Raw genomic sequence first — 22,297 nt, forward strand, 5'->3', positions numbered from 1 at the left:
AAATATCTGAGACTTAAAGGACAATGATACTCAATCTACATGAAGATATCATTCTATTTGTGTGTACGAGTGAGGAAATGTACAGAAGGAGTTATACATATTTTCCTCATTTATAGTTATATATTTAAAAGAAAATGAGCATATATAGCCTTTAAAATTTAATAATATTTTGTAAACATGGCAGTTACATTTATATCACAATTATGTATACATAATATTTATATTCATATTTTTATATATCTGGATATTATGATTATTATCATTGCCAATATTGAGTACTTACTACGTACCTAACAAACTTTACTATATTATTCCTAATCCTTATACTAGTTCCGTGAAGTGGATCAGTTCAGTTGTGTTCAGTTGCTCAGTCATGTCTGACTCGGCGACCCCATGGACTGCAGCGCACCAGGCTGCCCTGTCCATCACCAACTCCCAGAACTTGCTCAAACTCATGTCCATCAAGTCGGTGAGGCCGTCCAGCTGTCTCATCCTCTATTGTCCCCTTCTCCTCCCTCCTTCAATCTTTCCCAGCATCAGGGTCTTTTCAAGTGAGTCTGTTCTTCGCATCAGGTGGCCAAAGTATTGGAGTTTCAGCTTTAGCATCAGTCCTTCCAAAGAATATTCAGAACTGATTTCCTTTAGGATGGACTGGTTGGATCTCCTTGCAGTCCAAGGGACTCTCAAGAGTCTTCTCCAACACCAAAGTTCAAAAGCATCAATTCTTTGGTGCTCAGCTTTCTTTATAGTCCAACTCTCACATCCATACATGACGGCTGGAAAAACCATAGTTTGACTAGATGGATCTGTTTCAGCAAAGTAATATCTCTGCTTTTTAATATGCTGTCTAGGTTGGTCATAGCTTTTCTTCCAAGGAGCAAGTGTCTTTTAATTTCATGGTTGCAGTCACCATCTGCAGTGATTTTGGATCCCCCCAAAAAATAAAGTCTGTCACTGTTTTCATTGTTTCCCCATCTATTTGCCATGAAGTCATGGGACCAGATGCCATGATCTTAGTTTTCTGAATGTTGAGTTTTATGGCAACTTGTTCGCTCCCCTCTTTCACTTTCATCAAGAGGCTCTTTACTTCTTCTCTGCTTTCTGCCATAAGGGTGGAATTATCTGCATATCTGAGGTTATTGATATTTCTCCTGGCCATCTTGATTCTAGCTTGAGATTCATCCAGCCCAGTATTTTGCATGATGTACTCTGCATATAAGTTAAATAACCAGGGTGACAATATACAGCCATGATGTATTCCTTTCTCGATTTGGAACCAGTCTACTGTTCCATGTCCAGTTTTAACTGTTGCTTCTTGACCTGCATACAGGTTTCTCAAGAGGCAGGTCAGGTGGTCTGGTATTCCCATCTCTTTAAGATTTTTCCACAGTTTGTTGTGATCCACATGGTCAAAGGCTTTGGCGTAGTCAATAAACCAGAAGTAGATGTTTTTCTGGAACTCTCTTGCTTTTTCAATGATCCAGTGGATGTTGGCAGTTTCATCTCTGGTTCCTCTGCCTTTTCTAAATCCAGCTTGAACATCTGGAAATTCATGGTTCATGTACTATTGAAGCCTGGCTTGGGGAATTTTGAGCATTACTTTGCTAGCGTGTGGAGTAAGTGCAGTTGTTGTATGAGCATTCTTTGGCATTGCCTTTCTTTGGGATTGGAATGAAAACTGACCTTGTCCAGTCCTGTGGCCACTGCTGAGTTTTCCAAATTTGCTGGCATATTGAGTGCAGCACTTTCACAGCATCATCTTTTAAGATTTGAAATAGCTCAACTGGAATTCTATCACCTCCACTAGCTTTGCTGGTAGTGATGCTTTCTAAGACCCACTTGACTTCACATTCCAGGATGTCTGGCTCTAGGTGAGTGATTACACCATTATGGTTATCTAGGTCATGAAGATCTTTTTTGTACAGTTCTTCTATGTATTCTTGCCACCTCTTCTTAATATCTTCTGCTTCTGTTAGGTCTATTCCATTTCTGTCCTTTATTGTGCCCATCTTTGCATGAATTGTTCCCTTGGTATCTCTGATTTTCTTGAAGAAATCTCTAGTCTTTCCCATTCTATAGTTTTCCTCTATTTCTTTGCATTGATCGCTGAGAAAGGCTTTCTTATCTTTCTTTGCTATTCTTTGGAACTCTGCATTCAGATGGATGTATCTTTCCTTTTCTCCTTTGCCTTTAGCTTCCCTTCTTTTCTCAGCTATTTCACAAATGAGAATTCTAACCCAGCAAATTGAATCACTTGCTCAAGCTTACAAAGCACCATTAAACAATAAAGTAGAATTTCAAACCCATGTTTATCTGTCTTCAAATTTCACAAGTTGCATGGCTTCCCTGTTTTATGACCTGTTTTATTTTTTTATTTTAATTTTGGCTGTTCTGTGTTGCATGTGGGATCTGATTTCCCTGACCAGAGATAGAACCCACACCCCCTGCAGTGGCAGCAAAGTCCTACCCGCTGGACAGCCAGGAATGTCCCCTATGGCCTGTTTTAAATTGAAAGTATGTCTTCATATAAATTGTGAGACTATACTGTGGAAAATGTGTACATTTAAATTAAATGCTCACATTTTGTAAAGGAGATCCATAAATCAGGTCCTCAGAACGAATTTTACCTTCAACTTTTTAAGAAATCCAGATTATTTTTCTTAGACTGCTGAATCAGTTTCTGAAGTTAATTTTTCCAAAAGATCCTAATATTAAAGGTAACATTGCACTTCACTAATAGCAAACTATTTTTGCTACTTTGAGTATTTTTACAGGGTGCTAATTGTGCCAAATCAAGACATTGAGATTGCATAATTTTTAGGTTAATATTAGCATAGTCCTACATTGTTTTCTTTTTTTCAGAAGCAGTGCAGGAATAGCATTCCCTGAATATTCTTCCACCATGACAGAACTGTCAAATATTGGACCCTTTGCACAGTCCTTGGTCTGTTAGGACTTTGGGCTATAGCAAAGATGTTTGTAAAAGAGAAGGGCAAAGGAGATTTGTGAAATACCAGAAACATTAGTCATATCAGAGATGCTTCTACTTTTCTTTTTATAGCTAATTAAATAATCAGATGTCAAGTGTAGGTGAAGATATGCCTACTTACTTGGGTACTTATACATTTATCTCAGAGATATTTAGGGTATCTCTCCCTAAGCCAAAATAATATGCTTAGTCAAAATCCCCCATACTCTTACTATACACTTAAGTCAAGTTCTTGATTTGTGTAATACATATATATATATATATATATATATATATATATATATATATATATATATATATATATATGGCTATGTGTGTGATTTTGTGAGTACATATGTATATATATATATATATATATATATATATATATATATATGAGGCTATGTGTGTGATTTTGTGAGTACTTACAATTCAAAAAGTCCTTATTTAAGATGATTCGAGCTTTCCCATGCAGCTTTTTCTATTTTAACCTTCTTTTCTGAAAATCTACCTGCTCGTAGACAAAAGGAAGTACTATAACACTCATTTTTAGATTCCTTCCAGATATGTATGCCAATTAGAGACAAGAAAAATTGGGAAAAAAAAAAAAAACACTTTAGAAACCTAAAGAATTTTCAGATTTCTTTAACACTTTTTAGAGATAACCTGAAGTGTTTTTGAGTCCTTACAAGTAATGCCATCAGCATTGATCTAACTTTATCATTATTATTTTTAAGTTAATACTGTTGTGTTCTTTGATATAAGATGAATTTTATCAATATTACTTTAATCTGAGACATCCCTCTTAAAAAAGTCGTAGTCCTTAAGTAAATGTTCATCTTCAGAGTTAAATTAGACCTTGGCAAGTTTGTATAAAGTGTATTAATTTTTTAGAATGGTGTTGAGCTATATTATCTATATTTAAATGTTATTTTGTGTTTTCTATTAATAAGAGCTACATTTTACTGAAACTATATTGACCAATTTGAAATGGTTTATGATGTAGACTAAGATATTTTTAAGTTCTAAATTCTGTATCAGTGTTATAAAATGTGCCAATTATTAAGTTGTTTTTAACAATAGTACTGAAATGTTATTGCTATCTATAGCTTACAGTATACATTCAGTCTTGTCAAAGTGCTGTGTAATGCAGGTAGTATTATCCTAGCTTTATTTATGGTATACCTAGATACAAAGAGGTAAAATGGTGTACCCAAGCCTTCATGGCTCCCAAATGGAACCAAAAAGAGCCAAGACAAATTATTCATGAACTCTTTTATTCATTCATTTAAAAATGTATTCAGTTCAGTTCAGTTCAGTCACTCAGCCGTGTCTGACTCTTTGCAACCCCATGAACCGCAGCATGCCAGGCCTCCTTGTCCATTACCAACTCCCGGAGTCCACCCAAACCCATGTCCATTGAGTCGGTGATGTATTAAACACTTATTATGTGCCAGGAACTTTGCTTAGGACTAGGAATTCAAAAGTCAATGAGGTGTATTCCTTTCTCTAAAAGGCCAGAATCTGCTGGGAAATACAGCTCTGTAAATACATAATTAGGACATGAAGTAGTATATTAATAGAGGTTTTTGTGCAATGAGAGGAATTTGTCTTAGGCAGTAACTAATTTCAGGGGAGACAGCCCTCACAGAATAAAGTGACATGGCAGAAGGGTGACATTCTAAGATAAAGCAAAAGGCCCAGGTTAAAAGGAAAATAGGGGAAAGGTTGGATTGTTATGGAAGTTTTTGAGATATTCAGTGTTTGAAAGTGTAGTATATATACCATGGGCTATGTAAATGTGAACATTCATGTTGGAACCAAAGAGGTTATGTAGACATAAGTTAAAGAGTGGTCAGAAACTGACTATAGGGAAAAGTGAGTTGGGATATCATGAGGATTTCAAGAAAGGCTATGGAAGTGGGGCTGGAGGGAAGAAGTCAAACTGAGGAGTCATTTCTGGTTTAGAATGTATACGATAGAGAAATCAGCATGGTGAGAAAGAAAGAGAGGAATAAAGGATGATCTCAACATTTCTAACATGGAAATCTTTAACTAAAATTATGAGACATAGAAGAGAAAATAAGGATTTGTAAACAAGTCATGTTTGAGTTTCACATAGAATGTTCTGGTGAGGATAATTTAAAAAAAAACAGCTAGATACAGCGCTCAGGTGAGTGTTAGAAACTGGGGCTATGTGCTAATCAGTTTATATAGGAAGGGTAGGTGAAGTACAGCCTGTGGGTCAAATCCTGCCCAACACTTGTTTTTGTAAATAGAGTTTTATTGGGACCTAGCCAAACCCATTTATAGCTGGCGTTGGGTTACAGTGGCAGAGCTCAATAGTTGTAATAAATGTTGCATGGCCAACAAGATGTAAATTATTTATTTTCAAGTACCTTATAAAGTTTGCCAACCCCTGCTGTAGATATTAGTTGAACCTTTAAGATTCAATGCCATTGTATAAGGAAATACCCAGAGAGGAGATCCAGATCTGAAGGGTTGACCTGTAATAATTATGTTAACTAGATTTTGTATTGTTTTTTGAGGGAAAAAATATCCCTATTTCCTTTAAGCAATGCAAAAGAGTCTCTTGTAATTGGAAAGGGTCACTTTAAGAGTTGATGTCTTAAAGAGTTCAAATAAGGTCTGTCTCTTCTGTTTGTTCACATTGCAATAAATAGAAACATTATGAGAAACAGTTAAAATAGAATGGGTGGAATTTCAGCAGTGAAGAGAGGGATTAGAGACCAGAGAATGAGTTCCTAAACTCCAGTATTATAAACACTGTGAGAAACAAACTCAAAGAACCACTCCAAACTGGTGAAGCCTGAGAATCAGACTCATAACCCAGAGAGAATGAAACATAAAATAAACTGGATGTTTCAAAATGATATGTCAATCCAGAGCTGTAAAAATGCTAGCAGTGGATATATTGAATCCAATAAAACTGAATGAGAAAGCTTACTTGAAAACACTGTATTTGTTTATTTCTTTGCCTAGCTCTATCAATATTTCAGATTATGAACGTTTTATTTACAAGGAGACAATCCCCGATGGCTCAATGGGAAAGAACCAACTTGCAATGCAGGAGATGAGGGTTCGATCCCTGGGTCAGGAAGATCCCCTGGAGGAGGAAATGGCAACCCACTCCAGTATTCTTGCCTGGGAAATCCCATGGAAAGAGCAGCTTGGCGGACTACAGTCCATGGGGTCGCAAGGTATCAGACAAGACTGAACTACTGAGCACAATAACTAGCAGAGCTGGGGGAAAGGTGTGTGAAGGAGGATAGAAGCTTACTTTTCACAGCACACACTTTTATTTTTCCACTGTACACCATTATTTTGTTCTGTTTGCATGCCTTACCTTACAAATTAAAATGGAGTCCCCTGCTGAGAAATATATTCTATTTCACACTACATACAAAAATATAATGCTAGAGGATTATACACCTGAATGGGAAAAAGCAAACTAACAAAACTTTCATAACTAAGTAAAGGAGTATGTGTAAATGAATTTTGGATAATGGAGAATTTCTTAAATAGATGTATAAAGTACTAATCATAACATAATAATTAACTCGACTATATTGTATATTAAGAACTTCTGTATATCAAAAGACAACACTGAGAGAGTGAAAATGAAAGTCACAGAGTGTGAAAAAATATTTGGAACACACGTATAACTAATACAATGTGTATGTGTGTGTCCATAATCATGAAGAAGTCCTATAACTCTTCAAAAACAATCTGAAAGAAAACTGGGAGAAGTTCTTGAAATGTGAGAAGGGGCACAAAGAAGAATTCTGAGCTGCAGACAGTGTTTTATATCTTGATCTGGATGCTATTCATTGAATGATCAATTTTAGTAAATAATGAATGTGCTTTTTCAATAGTTTTATTTATTTATTTATTTTTGAATGTGCTGGGTCTTCATTGCTGAATGGAGTTTTTCTCTAGTTGTGGCGAGGAATGGCTACTCTCTAGTTGCAATGTGTGCATGCGCTTCTGGTTGCAGCGACTTCTCTTGTTGTGGAGTATGGCCTCTTGGGCATGCAGGCTTCAGTAGTTGTGGCACATGGGCTCAGTAGTTGTGATTCCCACGCTCTAAAAGAACACAGGCTCAGTTTTGTGGTGCACAGGCTGTGTTGCTACACGGCATGTGGGATCTTCCCAGACCAGGGTTTGAACCCGTGTCTCTTGCATTGCTAGGTGGATTCTTTACCACTGAACCACTAGGGAAGACCACAGATGTGTTTTATGTTTCACAATAACACAAGACTTTTGCCATCTTCACAAAATAAGAAAGACAAATGACCAATAAACATGGAAAAACTTAAAGGAACTTATTGGCCAACCCAATACTTAGGTTTTACTAAATAATTGGATTACTGGGGAAGCTGAGATCAGGGGGCGGGAGCATGGGAAGGCGAGTAAGGTACTATGGTTTGGGGCAAATGACTAATTTAACTTATATTTATCAGCTCCTCTAATGCGGACCATGAGACTTGTGCCAAAATCCCTCCCACTCACCTAATCAAAGATGAAATATGTAGGAGTCAGTACTTAGCAGCCCAGTGCTGAGTTTGCAGACCTTAAGTATAAAGCCACAATGGATTATGTCAGAAGGCTACTAGGGTGTTATTTATTTAAATCTATTTCATGGAATTCAGCACCACCTTAATGGCCTGAAAGTGTTAAAGTATGTCCCAAAGTACCTAAATTACTCCCTAAATGTAATTTATGCTTGAGAATAATCTGACTAACTTGATTTAGAACAGCAGGAAATAAGTTATGCTGCACATAAATGAAGCAGCAGTGTAATTTTAAATACCGCTTGCATAGTGAATGAGAATTTTAATATTTGCAAAATTTTAAAAATTGCTTGATTTATTATCCATATGCTTATACTGATATTTTTTGTCCTTTATTTAGGCAGGTCTACATTTCCTCTTGTTGTCAGGAAAAAAAATGCAACAACTTTTTTGTTTTCCCTCTAGTAATAATACAGAGAGTAAAACTTACATTTATTTCCTTGAATGCTATTTGTAATATCTTTATGTGTTTCCTGTTGTCGCTGCATTTTCCTTCAGTCATGGATGTCCAGTTAATGGAATGAGGGGAATTTAGGGAGCGTAGTGAGTGACTAGAGATTAAATTTATAAATGTAACATTGTAAAACTAGCAAAATTTATATCTGTTCATTCAGGATGTTCCTTAATGGGAAAGAGTTTAATTTGATAAGTAGGCATGATAAAAAATGAAATTTTACACAGTAATTTCAAGAATAGATTTACACTTGGCTGTTAACAACACATGTTAAAATTCTAGAAAGTATGTTTAAAATTTTTATGTGATGCTTGAAATGGAGTTTAAAATATTATTACTCACATTAAATGTCATCACATGTAAAGTGCATGCTTTTATTCTTTAATATTTTGTTTGAATAGAGTTACTCATTTTAACATTAATTTTAATAATAAAGTTAAATCAACTTTACTGTTTTCAAAGTTTTAGCAGTTGCAGACTATTGAATGCTCTATATTCAGATATTTACAAAGTGACAGTATAAGTATTACTGTGGCCAAAAAGTTTGTTTGGATATTTCTGAACGATGTTAAGGACAAACCCGGATACCCTTTTTGGCCAACCTAATGGTTCATGTCAGTTCTTTAAGTATGCAAAGATTCAGCTTGCAGGAGTTGAGTGAAAACGGAGTAAAGGGAAAGAGGGCATTTCGGGAATACTGGACTAATGTACAAAGTCACGAAATCCTGAGACAGTAGGGCATGGGGGGAAGGGGAGACTGCAGAGAGTCCTTGGTGGCTGGCAACTTCATCCTGCCCCATTTTTGTGGACCTGGAACACAAATGTAAGTAGAGAAGCCTGAGCGTTTCCCTTATGTTCGTATCTCCAACTTTGTCTTGCAGCACTGAGAGGTACCGTGATCAACTGTGTGGGCCCTGAAGGTTTTCTTCTCTTGGATAAACTAGATGATTGATAAACTGTGAAGAGGCAGAGGGGTTGGGTGGGAGGGGACTTTGTGGAATCTTCTGGAAGATGGTCACTGCCAGTGCAGTGAGTGGTGGAGGGGCACATCTGTAGTAGCCTAGAAGGAAGAGTATTTATAACCCAGATGTTGAAGAAATAATCATCTTCCAATAAATAAAAGCATTGGCAAGTGGGTAAATATGGTGATTGGGTAATGCTGCTGTTGCTGCTAAGTTGCTTCAGTCGTGTCCGACTCTGTGCGACCCTATAGACGGCAGCCTACCAGGCTCCGCCGTCCCTAGGATTCTCCAGGCAAGAATACTGGAGTGGGTTGCCATTTCCTTCTCCAGTGCATGAAAGGGAAAAGTTAAAGTGAAGTCGCTCAGTCGTGTCCAACTCTTAGCGACCCCATGGACCGTAGCCTACCAGGCTCCTCCGTCCATGGGATTTTCCAGGCAAGAGTACTGGAGTGGGGTGCCATTGCCTTCTCCAGATTGGGTAAGAGAAAAAAGCAAAGTAGGAAGGGGACTGACAACTGTTACAGAGGTGGAAAATGACCAAATGACAACTCCTCTGTGGTCTGGTTAGCCTCTGTCTGTTTCTCGAACTATAGTGGATAAAGATGGAGATGGTAGTTGTTAGCATGTGAGATTGCCTTTTAAAAAGTATTATTCCTAGTGAAGTAAGTCACACAGAGGAAGATGTTTTCTATGTTAGCACTCTATGTTCTCTCTTATATATGGAATCTAAAAAATTAAAAGAAAAGAATGTATATACAAAAAACAGAATCACAGATTCAAAGAATATACTAGTGGTTACCTGTGGGGAGACCAAGGGGGAGGGGCAAAATAAGGATATGGCATTGAGACACAAACTACTATGTATAAAATAAATAAACAACAAGGATATAGTGTACAGCATAGGGAATACAGCCAGTATTTAAAAGATAGCCATAACTTTAAATGGAGAATAGTCTACAAAACTATTGAATCACCATTGTACACCTGAAACTGATATGATATTGTAAATCAACTGTACTTTTCAATTTAAAATAAATTTTACTTACTGTATTTTTCCGAATATTCAAAGTATGAAGCGTGCATTGCAGGAAAACTAACTATATATATGTATATATATATATATATATATATATATATATAATGAAAATTAAAATCAACTACAGCCTCACCAAGATGATACAATGCCAACTATGACTCACTGTATTTTAGATTCTCATTTAACAGCTCTCTGACTCCAGTGATTCAAGTTCCCGTAAGACATACGCAATGTACAATTCTTGTTTATAGGGAATACATTCTTCAGATGTATTCTTAAGTCATGTTTTGGATATTAGCACTGAAAATATATGAAAACAAAATTATTATTAATCATGCAAACATTTCCAAGATTGTTTTGTGGCTGATGGATATAAAACATTTGATCAACTATAGAATGCCATTATTTATTGCAGATATAATTATTTTATAAATTTATTTTTACTAGAAGGATAATTGCTTTACAATATTGTGTGAGTTTCTGCCATATATCAACAGGAATCAGCCATAGGTGTACATATGTCCCCTCCCTCTTGAACTTCCCTCCCACCTCCCACCCTTTACCACCCCTGTAAGTTCCTTTTTTTTTTAAATTAATTTATTTATTTTAGTTGGGGGCTAATTACTTTACAATATTGTAGTGGTTTTTGCCATACATTGACATGAATCAGCCATGGGGTTACATGTGTTCCCCATCCTGGACCCCCCTCCCACCTCCCTCCCTATCCCATCCCTCTAGGTCATCCCATTGCCCCGGCCCTGAGCATTTGTCTCATGCATCGAACCTGGAATGGTGTTCTGTTTCACATATGATAATACACATGTTTCAATGCTATTGTCCCAGAACGTCCCCCCCTCACCTTCTCCCTCAGAGTCCATAAGACTGTTCTATGCATCTGTGTCTCTTATTCTGTCTCGCATATAGGGTTATCGTTACCATCTTTCAAATTCCATATATATGCCTTAGTATACTGTATTGGTGTTTTTCTTTCTGGCTTACTTCACTCTGTATAATGGGCTCCAGTTTCATCCATCTCAATAGAACCGATTCAAATGTATTCTTTTTAATGGCTGATTAATATTCCATTGTGTATATGTACCACAGCTTCCTTATCCATTCATCTGATGATGGACATCTAGGCTGCTTCCATGTCCTGGCTATTGTAAACAGTGCTGTGATGAACATTGGGGTGCACGTGTCTCTTTCCATTCTGGTTTCCTCGGTGTGTATGCCCAGCAGTGGGATTGCTGGGTCATATGGTAGTTCTATTTCCAGTTTTTTAAGGAATCTCCACACTGTTCTCCATAGTGGCTGTACTAGTTTGCATTCCCACCAACAGTATAAGAGGGTTCCCTTTTCTCCACACCCTCTCCAGCATTTATTGCTTGTAGACTTTTGGATAGCAGCCATTCTGACTGGTGTGAAATGGTACCTCATTGTGGTTTTGATTTGCATTTCTCTAATAATGAGTGATGTTGAGCATCTTTTCATGTGTTTGTTACCATCTGTATGTCTTCTTTGAAGAAATGTCTGTTTAGTTCTTTGGCCCATTTTTTGATTGGGTCGTTTATTTTTCTGGAATTGAGCTGCAGGAGTTGCTTGTATATTTTTGAGATTAATTCTTTGTCCGTTGCTTCGTTTGCTCTGCTATTATTTTCTCCCATTCCGAAGGCTGTCTTTTCACCTTACTTATAGTTTCCTTTGTTGTGCAAAAGCTTTTATGTTTAATTAGGTCCCATTTGTTTATTTTTGCTTTTATTTCCAATATTCTGGGAGGTGGGTCATAGAGGATCCTGCTGTGATTTGTGTCAGAGTGTTTTGCCTATGTTTTCCTCTAGGAGTTTTATAGTTTCTGGTCTTACGTTTAGGTTTAAGTTCCCTGAGTCATACGGCAGATTCCCATTGGCTATCTCTTTTACATATGGTAGCGTATATGTTCTCCATTTGTCCCACTCTCTCCTTCCTCCCCACCTGCCTGTGTCCATAAGTCTGTTCTCTATGACTGCATCTCCATTATTTATAAGCTAGTGATAGAGACTATCTCTTTTGGCTATTATTAGCTGCATTTTTATGCTACCAAAATACTGTTTTAGATATTTTTAAGGTGAAAATACAGTTAATCATTAAATGTAATACCCAATAGAATGCATGATAGAGTACATGTAGATATATAATTAAATATTGGAACAAAATAATAAAAATAGGAAAAAAAAGCCTTACAACTATCACTTTGAATTATTTAATTTGGTGAAAATTCATCTTGAAAAAAGGAAATCCCAGAAAATTTAATGTAAGTTGCTAAAAGACACCACTGGAACCAGAGAGATCTGAGTTAGAATTCCAGGTCTGCCATTTAGTATCTATTTACCTTTTGGTAACTTACTCAGCATCTCACCTTTCTCCAGTGAAAAATGCAAATAATAATTGTTATGTTGCAGAGGATGTTGTAGGAGTTAATGGAATGGGATATGTATATCCACAGACCCCAGTGCTTGGTTTATAATGTGAATTCCATTCCTGTCCTAGTAAAAGAATAGGGATTTGTGACATGATTTGGATTCTAAAATTACTTAAATTTCCTAAGAGGAGGTAGAGATCTGAGAAGATCCTCAAGATATTCAAAACTAATCCGTTGCATCTTAAGAACAGATCTCAGAGAACTGTACAAACAGCTGTACTGTGACGTCACTCAATAGGCAGGAATTTTCAGGATGGCTTTTGTTTCATGCTGGCAAATGCCTGTTTGGACAGGCCCTGGCAGACCCAGTAGATCATGAGCCCCATAGACTTTAAAACTTTCACTGTATAGTATTTTTCAAATTGACAGTACTTTGCAGTCGCCTGGGTGCTTTTAAAAATACCAATGTCAGGATCCCACCTCTAAAGATACTGGTGTAATTGGTCTAGATTGGGGACCCAAAATCAGCGTTTTACTGCTATTTTTTTTATTTTATAATGCCCTATGTGATTTTTATGTACATGTCTCTTAGCATAAAGATAAAACCTTCACTCATATAATTCCTGGCTCAGTCTCTTCTGTGACCAGAAATGACCAAATATTTCCTTCTCAATATTCTTTTCATGTGAGATGTTGACACATTACCTTTCACAAAATTCCTTCAGCATTACAATTTAAAATGCTAGTGGATACAGTGGAACTAGGAGGAGAAAGGAAGACTAATATACCAGTTAACTGGTAGATTTCTTACATCTAAGCCAATGTAGAAGTTACAGCTGTCATCCTGAATGCTTGAAGAGCCTAATGAGCAGACACTTTTAGCTCAAGATATGACTGAAATTGACAGACTTTATGAGATAATTTTTGATCCAAAAATCTTTTGAGATTTAGTATAGAGCTTCAAAATAATTTATTAGATATTAATGTACTTTTAAATTTCTGAAGTTTTGTTAAAAATTAACTATTCTCATAGGGAAGAAAACACTAATATTCCATAATAATTATCTCTATTTTCATCTCAGTCACAAAGTGTATTCATTTTAAAGGGGAATGCCAACCTTTTATCAAATATTTTAATTCATCCTATATTCAGTATTAGTTATGTTAACTGAAACTGACATGGACAAATGTGAAAAACTATCAAAATAATATCTTTATTAATGTAATACCATATATTCTATGTCCATATAATCCATTTATTTTTCTTGATCCCTATTTTTTTATTTCTAGGCAATTTGACAGATCTGTTGAAAAATGGCGGCGGTTTCATTATGATATGAAGATATTTAATCAATGGCTAACAGAAGCTGAACACTTTCTCAAAAAGACACAAATTCCTGAGAACTGGGAACATGCCAAATATAAATGGTATCTTAAGGTAAGTTTTTGAAATCTGTGTTTTTCAGACTATTTTTTATCTCCACCACAACATCATGACTGCTTAACTTCTTTAAGTTCAGGTTGTGAAGGATGATGGAAATTTATAATTCCTGACTTTTGTTGTCAGCACTGCACATACTAGAACTTGTCATGATGATATTTTTGGAACGTTTTGTGTCAGGATGAGAGTCTAGACATAACCGGTTTATTTGATGAACTGCAAAGTGTAATTGAATCTTGGATACAGAGAAGCATTTTACAGCAGGGTCTCCTGTGGCTTTAGGGCAGTGTGTGTTTTTGCCTTATGTTGGATTTTGTCCAGGAGGAGAACTTGTGGTATACTTGGCAATAATGTAGTCACTAGAAATATTCATCATTATAAAATTACAGTTTTGTTTCCCTAAAGATACTGTGTGGTGATGTAGCAATATTTCTGTATATTCTATTGACAAAATGCCTTCTGAGATAGGCCAGAGGCCAAAACAATACAGAGTTAATTGGCAGTACTTATTGACTGTTTTATGGGTTTTGTTAATGGAAATGCAACATATGGATTATAACTATCGTACAGTTTAATTTCAACTGGCTGTGTCTTTTGATTATGCAGATAAAGTGGATTGTGGAGGTTATAATTTAGGTTATAAAGTATATGGCTTAAGTATAAGAAATACTGGATTCACTACACCAAATCTTAAGTACTTTTGCAATATTTTTTAGTTCAGATTGTTCAGGTAGCAATTTTCAGTCAAGGAGATTTGAACTGTGGCCAGATTTTGAACGCCAGAAAATATTGATTAAGACAGATGAAAGCAAAGAAAAGGGTAATGCATTAAATAGTCCATTCATTTCAAAATGCCAGTTTCATAAAAGTAATATCATTTTCAACTTAACAATTCTCCATTTTCAAATATTTTTTGCATAGAAAAGATGCCTTCTGATATTAAGAAAGTAACCATTTATACACCCCTATATATATGTAAGCTATGTAAATGTAGAAAATGAATATTGTAAAATTTTGTGTAATTATGTGTATATCAATCAAATCTTTATACTCATCAGCATTACCATTGCAGATAGAGGAAATTCATCGATTTCTAATCTTACATCATACAGAAAGTATATTTTTAATAGCACTAAAGTGAATGTTGAGCCAATGTAGCATCACCAGGTCTCTGACTTAAAGAAAGAAATATAGGGTATTCCTGGGGAGATCTATAAACCTCTTGCCATTTTGAAAGATGTCTGTTGCAAGATAGTTATACATATTAATCTGTTTTGTTATAAAAATAATATATACTCATTATAAAAAATGAAGCAATGTAGAGATGTATTGTAGGTAAATATATACCCACCTTCTACTCCACAGAGAGTGGTTGTTTTGATATGGATATTGGCATATATTTCAGCTTGTCATCTCATTCAGCAATGGATACAGGTTTATTAGGGAGTGTTCCTGGGAATTGAGCAATTGGTTTATGATATTCCTTGGTATAGTTTTCTTGATGTTTCTTATTCTTGTGGTCTGTTAAGCTTCTTGGATCTGTGTGTTCATAGTTTTAATCAAATTTAGAAATTTAAAGGTGTTACTTAAAAATAATATTTTTCTGCTCCTTGCCCTTTTCAGGGACTCTGTTAACATATATTAGGCCACTCACTGATGTTCTGCTCTTTTTATTTTCAGTCTTATTTTCTCTGTTCTGTTCAGTTCAGTCGCTCAGTTGTGTCCGAATCTTTGCGACCCCATGAATTGCAGCACGCCAGGCTTCCCTGTCCATCACCAACTCTGGAACTCGACCCAAACCCATGTCCATCGAGTCAGTGATTCCATCCAACCATCTCATCCTCTGTTGTCCCCTGCTCCTCCTGCTCCCAATCCTTCCCAGCATTAGGGTCTTTTCCGGTGAGTCAGCTCTTCGCATGAGGTGGGCAAAGTATTGGAGTTTCAGCTTCAACATCTGTCCTTCCATTGAACACCCAGGACTGATTTCCTTTAGGATGGACTGGTTGGATCTCCTTGCAGTCCAAGGGACTCTCAAGAGTCTTCTCCAACACCACAGTTCAAAAGCATCAATTCTTCAGCACTCAGCTTTCTTCACCGTCCAATTCTCACATCCATACATGACTACTGGAAAAATCATAGCCTTGATTAGATGGACCTTTGTTGGCAAAGTAATGTCTCTGCTTTTTAATATGCTGTCTAGGTTGCTCATACCCTTTCTTCCAAGGAACAAGCGTCTTTTAATTTCATGGTTGCAATCACCATCTGCAGTGACTTAGGAGCACAAAAAAATAAAGTCTGACACTGTTTCCACTGTTTCCCCATCTATTTCCCATGAAGTGATGGGACCAGATGCGATGATCTTAGTTTTCTGAATGTTGAGCTTTAAGCACATTTTTTCACTCTCTTTCACTTTCATCAAGAGGCTCTTTAGTTCTTCTTCACTTTCTGCCATAAGGGTGGTGTCATCTGCATATCTGAGGTTATTGATATTTCTCCTGGCAATCTCGATTCCAGCTTGTGCTTCTTTCAGCCCAGTGTTTCTCATGATGTACTCTACATATAAGTTAAATAAGCAGGGTGACTATATACAGCCTTGACATACTCCTTTTCCTATTTGGAACCAGTCTGTTGTTCCATGTCCAGTTCTAACTGTTGCTTCCTGACCAGCATACAGATTTCTCAAGAGGCAGGTCAGGTGGTCTGGTATTCCCATCTCTTTCAGAATTTTCCACAGTTTATTGTGATCCACACAGTCAAAGGCTTTGGCATAGTCAATAAAGCAGAAATAGATGTTTTTCTGGAACTCTCTTGTTTTTTTGATGATCCAGCAGATGTTGGCAATTGATCTCTGGTTCCTCTGCCTTTTCTACAACCAGCTTGAACATCTGGAAGTTCACGGTTCACGTATTGGTGAATCCTGGCTTGGAGCATTTTGAGCATTACTTTACTAGCGTGTGAGATGTGTGCAATTGTGTGGTAGTTTGAGCATTCTTTGGCATTGCCTTTCTTTGGGATTGGAGTGAAAACTGACCCTTTCCTGTCCTGTGGCCACTGCTGAGATTTCCAAATTTGCTGGCATATTGAGTGCAGCACTTTCACAGCATCGTCTTTCAGGATTTGAAAGAGCTCAACTGGAATTCCATCACCTCCACTAGCTTTGTTCATAGTGATGCTTTCTAAGGCCCACTTGACTTCACATTCCAGGATGTCTGGCTCTAGGTGAGTGATCACACCATCGTGATTATCTGGGTCGTGAAGATCTTTTTTGTACAGTTCTTCTGTGTATTCTTGCCACCTCTTCTTAATATCTCTGCTTCTGTTAGGTCCCTACCATTTCTGTCCTTTATCGAGCCCATCTTTGCATGAAATGTTCCCTTCGTATCTCTAATTTTCTTGAAGAGATCTCTAGTCTTTCCCATTCTGTTGATTTCCTCTATTTCTTGCATTGATCGCTGAGGAAGGCTTTCTTATCTCTCCTTGCTATTCTTTGGAACTCTACATTCAGATGGGAATATCTCTCCTTTTCTCCTTTGCTTTTTGCTTCTCTTCTTTTCACAGCTAGTTACAAATAGCCCTACAAGGCCTCCTCAGACAGCCATTTTGCTTTTTTGCATTTCTTTTCCATGGGGATGGTCTTGATCCCTGTCTCCTGTACAATATCACGAGCCTCTGTCCATAGTTCATCAGGTACTCTGTCTATCTGATCTAGTCCCTTAAATCTATTTCTCACTTCCACTGTATAATCATAAGGGATTTGATTTAGGTCATACCTGAATGGTCTAGTGGTTTTCCCTACTTTCTTCAATTTAAGTCTGAATTTTGCAATAAGCAGTTCATGATCCGAGCCACAGTCTGCTCCCGGTCTTGTTTTTGCTACTGTATAGAGCTTCTCCATCTTTGGCTTCAAAGAATATAATCAATCTGATTTTGGTGTTGACCATCTCTAATTCATTTTAAATAATTCCTACTGTCAAATGAACCAATCTATTTTTTTTAGCTTATCTAGTCTGTGGTTTATCTCATCTAGTGTATAATTTTAACCTCAGACATTGCTGTCTTGTGTGATTCAATACATTGCTGAAGTGTGATTTGAGAATTTTAACATTTTCCGTGTTAATATCTTAACTGACCTCAACATTCAATCTTTAACTTTTGGAATATACAGAATGCAGTTACAATAACATTTATAATGTTTCTTGCCTACCAGTACTATCATCTCTGTCTATTTTGGGTCAGTTCCAATTATTTTTTCTCCTTTCTATGAGTGTCATTTTCCTGCTTCTTTGGATGACTGGTAATTTTTGATTGAATACCAGATGTGAATTTTAACTTGTTGAGTGCTTGTTATGTTTGTGCAGATAAATATTGTTGACCTTTGTACTGAAACATAGTTATGTTTGCTTGTAAATACTTTGATCTTTGGAGTGTATTACTCGCATACTTTGAGTTTTGAGCAGAACAACCTAAAATCTAGGGCTAAATTTTCCCCACTACTGAAGCAAAACCCATGTGAATACTCTCTCTGATGTTCTTGTATGATGTTTCACTGTGTCTGGCCGTAACGGGTACTGTCCCAGCCATATGTGAGCTCTGGTGATTGTTTGCTTTAATTATTGTGTATAGTTCTTTCCCTGGACATTGGTAGTTTCTTGTTGTAGGGCTTCCCTGGTAGGTCAGTTGGTAAAGAATCCACCTGCAATGCAGGAGACCCCGGTTTGATTCCTGGGTCTGGAAGATCTGCTGGAGAAGGGATAGGCTACCTCCTCCAGTATTCTTGGGCTTCCCTTGTGGCTCAGCTGGTAAAGAATCTGCCTGCAATGCAGGAGACCTGGATTCAATCCCTGGGTTGGAAAGATCCCTTGGAGAAGGGAAATTCTACCCACTCCAGTATTCCAGCCTAGAGAATTCCATGGACTGTATAGTCCATGGGGTCACAAAGAGTTGGACACAACTAAGCAACTTTCACTTTCATTTTCACTTTTCACTTGTCATATGGAAACTGGTTAGGATTTAACTGGAAACTGGAAGGGTGCTCTCTGCAGATCTCCAATGTTTATTCTCCATATATCTGTCCCCTCTCTGATGCTCTGCCCTGTGACTCTAACCACTTTGGTTTCCCTCAATACTCAGCTCCATCTCCTCCTCTAAAGAAGACCCCCTGGTTTTCTGCCCTTGTCCTTTGTCATAGCTTGGAACTCTATTCAGAGAGTAAGCTGGGGCAACTGTAGGGCTCACCTCATTTATTCTCATTTGTTTCTAATTTCTCAGAGATGACTGATTTTAATTACCCAGTGTCCAGTGTCTTTCAAAAAGCACTGTTTCGTGCATTTTGTTCATTTTTTAAAATTTGTAGCCAAGAAGTTAAATCTAGTCTAGGCCAGAGGCAGAAGTCCAAAACAATTTTAATGCCATTTGATATTTTAGTATGTTTGCTTCTGTACAGTCTTGCATGTGTGCATGCTAAGTTGCTTCAGTCATGTCCAACTCTTTGTGACCCCATTGACTGTAGCCCTCCAGGCTCCTCTGTCCATGTAATTCTCTAGGCAAGAATACTGGAGTCGGTTGCCATGCCCTGCTCCAAGGGATCTTCCTGACCCAGGGACCCAACCTGAGTCTCCTGCACTGCTGTAGGATTTTTTACTGCTGAGCCACTGGGGAAGCCCTCTATATAATCTTAAAACTATTCAATGTATAATAATTTTAATTGCCTTGAGAATGACTAAAGTCTCTACTTCTTGACACTGGGATTTAAATGTAAGTGAACATTTCATCAGAACTTTGTTTTCTTTAATTGGATATTTTTTTTTAAAAAAACTATCTTATTTAGTCTTTTTTTTTTACTCATTCATTGGTGGCTCAGACAGTAAAGAATCTGCCTGCAATATGGGAGTGGTTGGTTTGATCCCTGGGTTGGGAAGATCCCCTGGAGAAGGGTGTAGCAACCCACTCCAGTATTCTTGCCTGGAGAATCTCCATGGACAGAGGAGCCTGGCAGGCTACAGTCCATGTGGTCAAAAAGAGTTGGACACGACTGAGCGACTAAGCATAGCACACAGCACATACATAAAGTATAAAAGGATCTTCTTATAAAAAGAAGATCCTCTTATACTTGGAAAAAGGTTTTCTAGCTAAGGAACTGTGAATGATAACAGAAATCTTCTAAACAGTTTACAGCGTCCTTTCCCCCTCCCCCTGTGATTAACAAGGTCCAAAATCATGCATATACACTTGTGTATACTTGCATAGACACACACACATATAAGAAACCTGAGGTTATCTTTCTAGTCTGGTAAGTCTCAGAAAACGGTCCAGAAAGACAGTATCAGGCATCTCCATTGATAAGACAAATGGAATCTGGTAATTTCAGCTCTCTTGGTCATTATCATTATTGAATAACTAACAATGAATTATTCTTTTTGTTGTTTAGTCACTTGGTCATATCTTACTCTTTTGTGATCCCATGGACTGTAACCCACCAGGCTCCTATGTTCATGGGATTCTCCAGGCAAGAATGCTGGAGTGAGTTGACCCTTCCTACTCCATGGTGTCTTCCTGGCCCAGGGATTGAACCTGCATCTCCTGCATTAGCAGGTGGATTGTTTATCACTGAGCCAGCAGGGAAGCCCAACAATGAATACAAGGATCTAAATTTTTGATGAGGAATTATTTTAGGAAACAAAATGTAGATGCTACAGGTTAGTAGCAGATAGATTTGTTGCCCTGAACTTGTAATGGTTACTTTGAGGAATATCAACCAAGTAGGCCATGTGGTAAACAAATATTTACAAGGGTACACTGATGTTTAAAACCTCATCTGTATGAGTTTCAGCAAGAATGTCTGTGCCATGCTTAGTTGCTCAATTGTGTCCAACTCTTTGTGACCCCATGGACTGTAGCCCGCCAGGCTCCTCTGTCCATGGGAATTCTCCAGGCAAGAATACTGGAGTGGGTTGCCATGCCCTCCTCCAGGGGATATTCCCATCCCAGGGATTGAACCCAGGTCTCCCTCATTGCAGGTGGATTCTTTACCATCTGAGCCACCAGGGAAGCCCATATATCATGTCTAGATTAGAAATAGAATAATAGATCATTGCACGTTATGAGCTTGTCTGTATATACTTCTATCAAGCTATATTTTATTTCTATTTTTAACTTAAAAAAGATAAATCCTACTGATGTTTGGTGTTATTATTTGAAATAAAGTTGCTACCAATAGTGAAAAGAAAAGATTGCCTGGCTCCATGAAACTCAGCTATTTTTTCCCCATCACAACTGAATGATAAAATTAAGTATATTAATATTTTTCAATATATTCTTAAAATGTCATGCAGCATGGGAAATCTTTTAAAAATATCACATTTTTATATGAGAAAATATCAATCATGTGATATGCCACTAAAATTGGTCTGTTAATAAGCTCACTTAGTTATTTGTGTACATCTTAAATATTCATTCAACAAGCAGTGATTGAGTGCATATACAGAATTTTATCATCCACAAAATAGTGACATGCCACATTAGCTTATAGTAGAAGTTCTGAGGATTGGCTAAGATGTTCGAAGCCATATTCAGAAAGTGTGGGTTCAAATTCCAGCTCCTTTAATAGCTACAGAATCCTATTAAGTGTCTTAAGTCTCTACATCTGTTTTCTTTTAAATAATAATAAAAATGAGATGTGCATAAATTACTTAAAATTTCATTCTCAACAAAATAATTACTCATTACACGTTATTCTAACTAATCACACTTCCTAAGTGATTAACCTGTATCTATGAGAACAGAAGTGCATTTACTGAAGTGCTATCCCCAAACATCTGAAATACAGATTGAATAACCAGGTATTTTCAATAATGCTTATTTTTATGTACACAATGGAATATCACTCACCCATTAAAAAGAATGCATTCCAATCAGTTCTAATGAGGTGGATGAAACTGGCGCCTATTATACAGAGTGAAGTAAGCCAGAAAGAAAAACACCAATACAGTATACTAACATATATATATGGTATTTAGTTAATCAGTAATGATAACCATGTGTGCGAGACATCAAAAGAGACACAGGTAAATAGAACAGTATTATGGACTCTAAGGCAGAGGGCGAGGGCGGGATGATATGGGAGAATGGCATTGAAGTATGTAAATTATCATATTGGAAATGAATTGCCAGTCCGGGTTCGATGCATGATACAGGGTGCTCGGGGCTGGTGCACTGGGATGACCCGGAGGGATGAGATGGGGAGGGAGGTGGGAGGGAGTTTCTGGAAGGGGAAAACATGTACACCCATGGTGGATTCATGTCAATGTATGGCAAAACCAATATAATATTGTAAAGTTAAAAAATAGATAAATAAACTAATTTAAAAAAGTGAAGAAAATTCCAGTTCAACCAAACAAATCTTTCTCAGAAAGCTGGCATGTTTACCTCCTTTTAGAACTAACGA

The 22,297-nt window shown here is 37.1% G+C and overlaps 1 protein-coding gene across 3 annotated transcripts in view; it reads left to right on the plus strand.

Annotated features, from left to right (window-relative positions):
* Positions 1 to 22,297, plus strand: part of DMD (dystrophin) — a 2,147,259-nt gene that overhangs the window by 991,243 nt on the left and 1,133,719 nt on the right. For all 3 annotated transcript variants that reach the window (XM_081564318.1, XM_081564319.1, XM_081564320.1), the window contains one exon: positions 13,704 to 13,851. In XM_081564318.1, coding sequence (XP_081420444.1) covers positions 13,704 to 13,851 — 148 coding nt within the window. The remainder of the gene's footprint in view (positions 1 to 13,703; positions 13,852 to 22,297) is intronic.

Source organism: Giraffa tippelskirchi, chromosome X (assembly GCF_054371585.1).
Source record: "Giraffa tippelskirchi isolate mGirTip1 chromosome X, T2T-mGirTip1v1.2.pri, whole genome shotgun sequence".
NCBI classification, from domain to species: domain Eukaryota; kingdom Metazoa; phylum Chordata; class Mammalia; order Artiodactyla; family Giraffidae; genus Giraffa; species Giraffa tippelskirchi.